Below are 12,031 nucleotides of genomic sequence, written 5' to 3' on the forward strand. Positions count from 1 at the left end.
TCACAATATTTTTGACAGTAATCAGTCTCTACTGACTGTTGAAGACTGCTGTGGACTAAAATGTGGTTTAGTGTCCCTTAGGTATCAGGCAACATGAAATTATCTCATTAAACGTGTATTATTATACAGACAACCGAGTGTGAAAGGATTGAAGATTCAAAAAGAATTTAGAATATTATTCATTGACTTAAATGCTTTACCATGCATGATATTGTGGGTGGGTTTTTTTGGTTGTAGAATTTTACTTTATTTTATTTATAATAATAAACTTTGACCAATTATTTCTTGAATGTGTGAGTTTCAAAGTGGTAATTCTGCAGAAATTTCTGATACTGCACAGCCATTTGTATTATTCAATCTATTGGTTGCAGGCTGACATATTTTTAAGACTGTTTCTGCCATTTCTTTAGTTTTCTTGATAGTGCTGGACAAAAATTTCTGATTCTTTTGTTATTTTCTTTTTGAAGCATTTAATCCCATATCAGCCATTGCAGGAAATGTCTTAGATTCTTTTCATCTGCTGTGGAGGCAATATATTTTTCAAATTTAGTCCCTCCTCTCAGATTTATAGCAAGATTGGTCCTCCTTGGCATTCTATTGAGCCTTGTGGCTTGTGGTTTCTTTTTGTTGCTTTCTGACCACTGACTCCACACAGATATTTCCTCTCTCAAGTTACCTGGAGTGCCAGCCTGCAAGGTGTGATGCATACTGCCCCCGTTCAGCAAAGCTATTAAGCATGTGTCCATTTCTGCTGAAGTTAGTAGGCCCTCCATGTGTGCTGAAACTTAAACACATGCTTAAATACTTTATAGAGAGGGAACAATCTCAACATTTGGCAAGACTGAGTTTCAGAGATCCTTTAGACTTCTCCTTACTGAATTCACTACTTACTTGCCCTAGCTCAGCTCTTGCCTGTTCCTTGTCTTGTGCCATCTCCTTTCTATTACCCATCCTTATAATTTGTCACCTTGCCCGCTCTCCTTATGTCTTTGCATTCCTCACTAACATCTTAAGTCTGTGGTAATGATCGGTGGTCATGAACATGTCTCTTTTTGTACTGCTAGAGGAGAGCTTGCTGAATTTTACAGCCTATAACCTTTTCTGAGCTCCAAGGCTGTGCAAAAGTTAATGGAATTAAATTCACAGCAGGTGAAGACATTTGCAGGGTTTGAGTCTGAGGGTAAATTTTGAACCCGTGAACTTCAAGTGAGCTGAAAATTTATTCAGAACACGTTCTTCCATCTCTAGAACAGACTGCATATAATGTTATACACATCTGTTATTGTTGCAAACAAAAAGTTGCTGTTTTTACTCTAGTGCCAAATGAGGCACAAAAAAACAACAGCTGTTGCTATTGCACAACCAAACAACCCCTTTCCCCCAGCAATTAGTCTTGCCTTAAAAAAAATAGAAAATGAAAACCTCAGACACAAAATTGAAAACCCCATAAAAAGGAAGAAAAATCCCTGAAAATAAATAGACTCAAATGTGGTCTGCTTATAAATATTCATAGGGAAAAATGGGATCACATCACTTAGCCCACTCCTAAGGGAACCCTCAATGCTAACGAACTCTTGCAGCACATGTTAGCAATAATGGGTTTCCTTATTCTACAAGACAAAAACAGGATCTCGGGCCAACATGGTGGCTCAAGTAACCAGCCTCAGCAGGCTGCCTTGGAGATTTCAATTTCACTTGAATTCTTGCCACTTCCAGCTCGGCTGATGATTTCAGCTCTTTTATTGAAACAGAGAGGTAAGGCTGTGTAGTGCAGTGTGTGGCATTCAGCTGCATGTCTCCATTCCTACAAATATGTGCTGCTATTTCCATGTGGTTTTTCTGTGTGGTTTTAAGGGTTCCACCTTTAAGGGGTTCTGTTCTAGCAGCTGCTTGGTAGGCCTCCCTGCTGCAGCCTGGTCCTCAGCTATTCTCTTTGCCCAGGGACCTGGGAGTCACACAAACATTTAAGCGCTGCTCACTCTGCCAGTGCAACTCTGATCCTGCCTTTTTCTGAAGTCCAGGTGTGTCTCAGGTCTGTTCACATGAAGTTACATATTCATAGACAAGCTTGCCCTGTGGATGATGTGCCCAAGTGCATTCATGACCAAGGATTCATTCATGCCATGTGTATATCAAGCAAAAACAGGATTGAACATGCTCCACTCCAGTTTGCTAGAAGATACTTTGAGTTCATGCTTCCCCGTGCACTTTGTCAAAGCTTGGCAGCACTGTAGGCAGAAAACAAGACAGACAGCAATAGGGCTGCCTGTGCCCACTTCCCCACTCTGCATAGACCTGTCACCAATTTTTTGTCTGTTTTCACAAGTTTTCTATACTGCTCAGTGCACAGCACAACACAGCTCCATTTGCTTGCTCTTGCTGCCCTCACCTTGCTCAACCTATTTGGTGGGAATAGGAGCAGTGGTCACACAGAGGGGAGTTCCTCTGTGTTCAGCTGCTGTTGGGGCAAAGGGTCAGGGCAAAGGGGAACAGTACAGCTCCATATACCTCTTCAGTCCCTCTGTGGGAATATGGGTGAGCTCCAATATCACTGTACATTCTGTTATAACCAACACCAGCTTTTGCTTGGAAAAACCCATTGTTCAGTCTGAATTTTTTCAGGCTTCTCTGATAGCTTGCTGATTGACTATAGGTAATTTAAGTAAAATCAGATAAAACATCTTTTAAACTGATGAAGACTGACAAGGAACACGAATGTACATACACAAAGGCATGCCTCCTGCCTAGTCAGCCTTGTATAAGGTACAACAAGAAATAGAATTGACCAAGTTCCTTCCTTCCTTCCTTCCTTCCTTCCTTCCTTCCTTCCTTCCTTCCTTCCTTCCTTCCTTCCTTCCTTCCTTCCTTCCTTCCTTCCTTCCTTCCTTCCTTCCTGCCTGCCTGCCTGCCTGCCTGCCTGCCTGCCACAAAGCAGGGAATACATAGGAAAGGTATATATTTTGGGAAGGTGAGAGAAAAGGTAGTGATCTTGTTAACCCAGTAACTGCTTTAGCTATCTGTGGAAGTCCAAAATTCTCTCACACTCTCTAAAGAGAAAAATGGTAACAGAGAACCCTTTTAGTATTTCATTTCTTATAAGACTGCCAGGAAGCTTGTTGAATAGCTCTGTCTGTTTTTAGCACCTGATATTTGAAGTTGTAACCAGGGCACTGAGTTCAAACACAACTTGAATTATTTTCAAAGGCTTATCCAGTCTTACAAGATGACACAGTCATTGCTCCAAGAACTCTCTCATTAAAACAGCCTGTCTTTCTCCCAATTAGGGTAAAATCCTGAACAGAAAAGGATGCTGTCCGATTTGCACTGAAAGTAAGTCCTTTCTTTGCATTCTTTAAATTCTTTTTTATTCTTTATGAGAAACTAAATATATAGAAGTATGCTTGCTTTTCTGCCTTCTTATTAGAGGCAGCTAAAGGGCAAATGATTATTTTTAGCAATGGATTTTGCCTTCTATAAATCTGTAATTTTAAAATAAAATGTCTGGGTATTTTGTTTTCATTTTCTTTTTCAAAATGATGTTTTTTCTCAAATCTGAGGTGCTGCATTTTGAAAGATATAGTTGGTCTGTGACATTTGTATGCAATAAAACAAGAAAATGAATAGACTTATAAATTTAAGGACTTGGGTATATTTTACACCTGTAACTAACAGTCCAGCTATGTGCATATATAATCACACCTTTGCAGATTATTTGTGAGAGTTAAAAAACGGTGTGCAGAAATCTGAGACACGGTCTGGGAGAGCAGTGGAAAGTAGAATAGAAAACTATTCTTCTTTGTTTATGATGCTTAGTTAAAACTCTTATATTCTTATCCCTTTACTCCTCTCTTCAGGAATGATCATTAAATTGCAACATCACCCTCCCAGTCAGCAAAGGACTTACACAAATACTTATCTTTAAGTTTGTTCTATTTAACTCAACAGGGAGAGCTGAAGTTAACAAGATACCATTACATATTTCCTTCAGTACATACTTAAGTATTTTACCAAGTAGGGACAGACTGCTAAAATGGGGTTTTATGACCTATGAGAAGGCTTTTGAAAGGAGAAAGTGTTCCTCTTCTTTTGTCTAAAATCAAATGTTTTTGCTGTTCAACTCAGTTCTGGATTCTCTTGAATTGCACAAATCCCATATCCTAAATATCTGTTTTTTCACTCTGTGGCTCAATTATTTTGAAACGTGTATCTTGGGATAAAATACATCAAGCTTGCAAGTCTTTATTATCAAAATAAGAGCAAATACAAGGGACAACACACTCAGAAACACTTGAAATAATACTGAGCAGAGGAAGAAGTGAAAGAGGATTCAACTGACTAGCAGTTGATTTCATGTTAGCTCAGTTGCACAGCAGAAGAAATTTGCATAGACCTTTGCTTAGATATGAGATACCATAGTGCCATGATGTATCAATCTCTACCTTGCCTCTTTTTTTTTTTTTTTTTTTTGTTTCAGTCTCATTTAATTTAACCTTTCTTGTGTGTTCTTCCTGTGTTCTTCTGTAACTTGAGAGGGGAGGAAAAGAGTGAGGCCAGCCATTCCATCAAAGGACTGGAGACCCTCTGGTGTAAGAGGTTCAAAGGAAGACAGTACAGTGACTCCTTCAGAAATACTGTCAGAGAGTGATGACTTGTGATAATTGTTTCATGGGAGAAGGAGGCAAAAAATTGCAGTTCTTCAAAGTTAAAGTAACTTATCTAGGACCCAGGTTACCTAAAATCTCAAAACTTACTGGTGATATAAGAAGGAAATTCTCATGACTACAAACATGTAAAATTAAGGGCAGATCATTATTGCTTGTCCTCAGGCCATGCAGATCTGTAAAGAGCCTGGGTTCATCTTCCCAGTGACCTCTTTCTATGTCCTGGCAGCCTGCTATTAGGTCTCCCCGCAGGATAAACAACCTTGTTCCCTTATGGTAAGGGATCAAGGGTGTTAAGGGTCCCATCTGCATTGCACTGACTGTGCTGGAGCCTAAGAGGCTCGTCCTGTCTCACTGTCCCATGCTCCACCATTGCACATGAAACAGAGGGGTCTTTTCTTTACAGTTATCTCACTATGGACCCTTTCAGTACTTGGAGAAGAGCCGATTCCAAACTTTCATGATTAACAGGGCATTCTCTTACAGAGAATGTGAGCAAGGAGCTTAAATACCTAGTGTCATACAGCAGTGGTGGCTACCACTAGCTGTTTTAACATTGACATTTTAACATTCGCCATTTGCAAAGAATTAATTCCACCTTTGCAGCAGAAGTGCTGTAAGTCTCATCACGACTATCATCTGACAGTAATTGGAAACTTTGCTATTCAGCCAGTTTCTGATAAGATGTACACACAGCCCCGTCCCTCACCCACTTTCTCATGTTGATCCTGATCCTGTCTCCAAATACTAACACACCAAACATTTCTGGTGCTCCAGCCGATATTAATTTTCCAATGTAAAAACAACATAGGGAGGTACAAGAACATACTGTACATGGGGGAGCTTTGAGTACAGTTTAAATGCAGCCAATTTCTATGAAGTGGGTCAAAACCAGTCATGTTGTGAAAGGATACACTTTAAACTGAAAAAAAAAAATAATCAAAGGATTATTTTCAAAGCAGTTTGTTACAAAGAGAAAAAGTACCTCGTCTCCTAAAGGGCTGGAGAGTCTCTTTTGTCTACTGTTCCTGAAGTTAGCTATAGTTAGTTTTGGCATGTTGCTTTTTAAGCTCCATGGCTGGCGTACAGTTATCACTAATTAAACACAGTGGTCATACCAGTGGAAAATTCAACAGTTTAGTTTATGCTGCTGTAAAAAATGTAATGAAATGTACTCTTTTGGGCTTGATTTAGAAAAATCACCACTGACGTCAATTCCATAAATTAGTAATCCTATGTTAGACCAAGGTCATTTTCATATTAAAAATAAGAAAAAACTAAACCTGGGCTCAAATAACATTTACAGACTGCTCTCAACTTCAGACATAGATAGGAACTTGCAGTGGAAGTAAAATCTTTGTTCTTGACAAAGAAGAATTCATAGGCCTTGCTGAAATTACAGTACACAGGATGAAAGCTTGTTACTAAAATCATGTAGATATACTTTAATCATTATTAATAGTCCTAGCACAGTCTTATGCCAGTCATTGTGAGATTTTGTGGATGAAGTTTTTTCAAAGTGAACTGCAGTCATCTAGGTTTACATGTGCAGTACACATGATTAATATTGCAGTAAAGGCTGCTTTTGGGACAGAAAATTTCGTTCATCACAAATCATTCCACAGCTTGTTTAATTGACAGAATGATCAACAGAGCTAAACCAAATTCAAGGGCATTTGGACCCACCTTAGGAGTAAGAGGTTGGTACTTCCACTTAGTCCAACATCCTTTTTATGTGTTTTTATAGAATTACTGAAAAAAGTGCTGACTTTCAAAGAGCAGAAAAGAAAAAGAAACAAAGTGAGGTTATGCATTGTGGGCACCTGTAAGAGCAGGAAGTGGGTCTAAAGCACCACATAGGTCCTGTTTTTTCTGTTATTTCCTTTCCATGAAGAAATACAGCAACAAAAAGACTGCAATTATTTATTCATACTGGAATACTGTTCGTGATTTACCTCCAATTTCAGCTATGATGGTCTACTGTATAAATATGTATTTGGACAAATTGGAATAGCTATTTTATTTATGAAATAGACCATAAAGACTCCTGTGGAGTTTTTGACACCACACCTTGTAATGTGTATTATATCAAGCTGCACTTTGCAGCAGTTATGAGGAAAGTCCTCTATGGCTTTGCATTTTTTACAGAAAACCTAATGAAATTCTATTATGCGTGTTCTGTAGCTAGTTTTTAGAGGTTAATAATGTGCTCTGTTTGATTTAGGGCTTAATTCAGCATACAGGCTAATTACATTCAAAGTTTCATTTTATTTTTAAAAAGCTGAGATATTTTTGAATTATAGATCTGCAACCAGAACACCCTTCACTGGTAAACTTGTGTTTTTTATTCCCTCTCCTTACTTAGAACATATCCAGACCGATTTTAGTTGTAATTTAAAGTATATTTTTCTTGGCCACTCTTAACTACCTACAAGCCCAGCAGAGTGTGACCAGACATCTGGACATCTTGGACTTCAATTGACTGCTCTGATCTCCTGAAAAAACAAAACAAGCTATTCCATGAGCACCAGAGCTAACAGAGCCTGGTTTCCTATGGATTTGTGTCCCATTTCCTTTATATCCCAACAAATAATAAACCCAGCTAGAGACAATATATCCTGTGGCTGGTCTGGAGCTACAAGTGTGCTAATTGCCCAGCCAATATGCTTGTGCTCTCAGCTGGTCAGGATGTGTGTGCTGACTGTCTGTCTGGCCTCCACCACGCAGTATATATATTTTGCCTTTCTTAAAAGGCTAAATACTGTCTGGGGGAATGGAGGCACTGGGTGGAAGTCAGAAAGGTTCTTTTTGGCAACCACTTAGTTTAATAAGTGGTTCTTACCTGTACTCAGCATACTACTTACTAGAAATGAGTGGTCTTTCAGACTTTTATCCCTCCACATTGGCCAAATAGGTTTTGATTTTTTTTTCTTTATGAGAGTATGTTGAAACTTAGGAAATGCTAATGTGTTCTTTTCCACGCTGTTGCTTTTTCAGCTTCCTTTTTTGTACAGTTACATGTGTTTTCAAAAACACTGCCTTTTTTAATGAAAGTCACTATTTCATTTGAATTGAGAGCATGATTTGAAAATTCAAGGAAAACATGCCAACAGTTCTATAGTATTCACTTTTAGCACCTAAATACTATTATTAGTTGGCAAGTGAGCTGTAGAGCCTTAGGTGGGAGCTGAGCAAACTGCATTAATCACACACGTAGTTTAATATTTTAATCAAACGTGAAAGTGTGAAGTCCGTATTTAGTTGCTTGAAAAACAAATGTAAAAACTGCCAAGCTCCCAAAAGTTTCTATGAAGGTCTGAATATTGATTTGGGAGCAACATGCAGGATTTCCAAAAGAGATTTAGTGGTGTTTGCATCCAGCTCTCAATAATGTTTAATCAGAGTTGAGTGCATGAGGTGTTTTGAAAATCACAGCCTCCTAAACATAGCTCTGGGGCCCTCTTTTGAAAAATCAGTGTTTTTCAAGGATAGAGAGGGAATGGGTAAATTTGCATTCATGTGCATATCTAGGTGAGCAAAAGAAGACACCAAAGATCATGAATACCACATTCAAAAGGAGAAAGAGGCAATGATTCTTCAGTTCCTTTGCCCAAGGATGTTGTAGATGCTAAAAACAATTTTGGACTAGAAAAAATCACAGAAAATATTTCTATCAAAAGTTACTAGATTAATAGAAACCACATCTAGCTCCGAAAGTCCCTAATTTGAAAGTAATTGCAGGTTGAGGGTGTCTCAGGGGGAAATATTGTATAGAATAGCCCTTTTCTAGCTCTGCCTTAGACAGCTGACACACGGAGTGTTGGCAATAAGCTGGGAACAATTTAATCTAGAGAAAAAAGGAAAAGATCTACATCTGTGTCCCTATACCTTGTTACTATAAGCTAGAAAAATTCATACTCCTGGGTTGGGGAACATAACTTTGGTGATGCAGCAGCACCTCTTCATCTGTTATGCCCCAATAGAGAAGAGGATCAGTGCTTCCAATGGATTTTAAAAATTGCCAAGTAAAAAGATTGGTTTGTTTCAAAAGGGAAAAAGAAAAAGGAAAAAGAAAAGAAAAAGAAGCAAACCATAAAATATGATGTGATTGAAACTCTCCCAAAAGGAAATAAATAACAACTCAAAAGCTAAAAATGGCAGGAATTCTTTTCATGTTGACAGTCTTGTTACACCCAATATTTAAGGTTTATTTCTAGGCCAACCAGTTTTTCTTACTGGCAGTGCCTGAGTTATCACACACACTTGCGGGGTGTGGATTTATTTTTAAACCTCACAATTTTAACAAACCTTTCAAGAATGTTTTACACAGTGATATCAGAGAATCAATTATTTGGATTGTTTTTAGGTGGATTTTCCCTCCTCCATTTCCTTGGTTATTAAAGAAAACAGCAAAGTTTGGATCAGACCTTCAGCTATCCAGTCCAAAATACATTTTTAACTGCACGGCATCAAATTGACATATGACGTGACATGATGTAACATAACATAAAACAGCATTACTCTGCATAGCACATTAGAAATTAAAAATAAATATTTCCTTTGGATCCCATTGGTACTATCAATTTTACTTGCACATCTCTAAATTATGTTTGTTCCTCTCATGTCTTGCCTCTTAGTCACTTGCTTAGGTGAAGAACCAGCCTCCTCCTCCCAGTAGGTTGGTAAAAAATGTGTATAACATGTCCACATTCTGGGCCTTTAGAAACACAGAGAAAAATCAGATCTTTCCTCTAGAATCTTCACTGATGTTTGGCTGATGTTTTTTCATAAAAGTTTTCATAAAAGTTGTCATTAAATTTAAGAAAAATTTAAAGCTGGAATAGTTGAAGTACAATCTGAGCTGATAATAAGATGTATCTTAATACTCGTCATGCAGATACTGAGATGTATACATAAGAAAATCATAAACATGTTAGTGTGACTTAGTAACGGGTAAAGTCAGATGGTCTCCATACAAAATCTATAGATTATTTTTCCTATTGGTAAAAATGATGTTATTAATTAAAATCCATATAGTTCCTGCCAATTTATGGAGAACCAATTAATCTTTTAATGAACTTTGGAAAGCAGTTATTGATGTCCTCTTTGGTATCAGTGAGGAAAAGAAAACTCACAGAAGTGCGCATTTTCAAAAGCACTCTTTTGTCTAAATGTCTCGGTTTTCAGGTTCTGCTTAAAGTCTGTCAGACCTGTTTTCTGGAGATGTTGATCCAATATGGATCATTTTAATTTCTGATGGAGTCAGAAATGTCAATATGATGTCCTTAAGAAATTTAAACTTTTGCTCCCTAGTTGCCAGACACTCCAGTAAAGAGGAGTAATAATGATGCCAAGATGAGTTACTGGCATAGCTAAAGAAGCATGTATGTGGTCAATTAGTGGTAAATTACAAATCACCCAGATACCTCTGTGATGGCTCTGCACCATGCAGTGAGGAGAAAGTGAGATTAGGCTTTAGGAAGACATTTGTTGTAGTATGGACAGACCAAAACTGCAGCAGGTTGCCAGAGGTGGCAATGGAGCTGCTGTTACTACTCCTCTTTATGGGCAGGTTAGATAAACATCTGTCAGGAATAATATAGGTGGAGGTGATTCTTCATTGCAGCTGGAGAAAAAAAAGGTAATGTCTCCTAGGGCTCCTTCAGCTCCATTTTCTGTGTCTCCATATAGATTTCCTTGGGTGCTCTTTACAGCTAGAAAAACAGCAGAAAGTTTACAGCTACTCTAGCATAGCACTCTGCCTAGGCTGAAAAAACTCTGTTGGGAAAGGTGTATTGTATAGTTAGAACTGCATTGCACTCCATGGGAGGAATTCCCTTCCCCTTCTCCATAACATTCATGTCTCCTTCTTTTTGGTAGATTTGAATTTGGCTTTTTTAAGTTGGTTTTTCAAGCAAGCCATTGTTAATTAAACAGACATCATCTTTCAAAAGCAGCCTTAGCCCATGGGTATACAGCTGGCAATAGCAGTGTGCGTTTCTCTGCCTTGAGACTCCTTCCAGGAATACCAGCAATGTGGTTAGAACCTATTGTTATACGAGTAGGCTGCAAGGCAAATATATTTGCTGCTATATTTGGTTGTGAGGCAATTCAATCAGTTGCTGGGTAGCTGCAGAATAACTCAGCATCATTGCTATGAAAATGGAAAGGCTCTGTCTTTGGGCTGTGAGTTCTCTGACCAGCGTATGGCTTCAAACATCCATAAGAGATCTTCATGCATTTGTAATGATGCAAATGATTGGTAGAACCTCCATGCTCTTTGGCAGTCATTACATCATGTTAGTCATGTACCAACTTGTAGTTGGCAGTGTGATATCAATAACTACTACAAGTCAGTTGTGTATAAACATATACAATATCTTGTAACACTGAAAAAAGATGCTGGTTCTACAAGTATTTTGGGGAAAAAACATATAAACACAACTAGTTTATAAATGTACAATATTTATAAGTACATATATGTAAAATATGAACTGACCCAGCTCCTGCTAAAATGATCTGATGGTTTTTAATTTCAGGGAGTCCCTGAAATTTGAAAAAGTTCACAGGCATTGTAATAACCTAAACTGTACGTTATGTTTAGGGAACAAAGTTACAGGTTAGCCTTCCTGTACTGCCCCAGGGATGAACTGGCCTTGCTTACCAGCCGCTTTGGGAAAGACTTCTAAAACAATGAAGCTTTTGTTTTTCAAAGATATATTTAATCCTGTGGGCACCAGTCAAAATCTACCCTGTAGAGCAGGTAGATTAGGTGAGAGCAGCATCTCTAAGTTCTTATCAACTACTTTTTTCCACCTTTGATTGATATGGCGCTTTTGTTTCTCACTCACCTGCAGAGCCTGGAGTTTGCACTGTATTTGGAGATCCTCACTACAACACTTTTGATGGACGGACATTTAACTTTCAGGGAACATGTCAGTACGTTTTGACGAAAGACTGCTCCTCCTCTGCCTCGCCCTTCCAGGTGCTGGTAAAAAACGATGCCCGTCGGACCCGTTCTTTCTCCTGGACAAAGTCAGTGGACCTTGTGTTGGGCAGAAGCACAATCAGCCTCCAGCAGCACCTCACAGTGAAGTGGAATGGGACCCGAATTTCACTACCTTGCGAGACACCGCAATTTCACATCGATTTGGATGGTTATATGCTGAAAGTGACAACCAAAGCAGGTAAGACAAGTATGTGTGTATCTATGTATGTGTTTGTGTGTGTGTCTTCTTTCTCTCTGAAGAACTGAAGTTCAGCATGAACAGTAGTCAGTAAAAAAACATGATAGCAATAATAAATAGCATTATAACTCTTTAGAGATCAGAGAAACCCACAGCGCTTTCAAAATTCCCACAGCCCACAAG

General features: G+C 38.5%; 1 protein-coding gene across 2 annotated transcripts in view; it reads left to right on the forward strand.

The window, feature by feature from the left end:
• The window catches only part of BMPER (BMP binding endothelial regulator), a 147,607-nt gene that overhangs the window by 84,127 nt on the left and 51,449 nt on the right, over positions 1–12,031 (forward strand). For both annotated transcript variants that reach the window (XM_059488713.1, XM_059488702.1), the window contains exons 11-12: positions 3,285–3,330; positions 11,519–11,848. In XM_059488713.1, coding sequence (XP_059344696.1) covers positions 3,285–3,330; positions 11,519–11,848 — 376 coding nt within the window. The remainder of the gene's footprint in view (positions 1–3,284; positions 3,331–11,518; positions 11,849–12,031) is intronic.

Source organism: Ammospiza nelsoni, chromosome 1, assembly GCF_027579445.1.
Source record: "Ammospiza nelsoni isolate bAmmNel1 chromosome 1, bAmmNel1.pri, whole genome shotgun sequence".
Lineage (NCBI taxonomy): Eukaryota > Metazoa > Chordata > Aves > Passeriformes > Passerellidae > Ammospiza > Ammospiza nelsoni.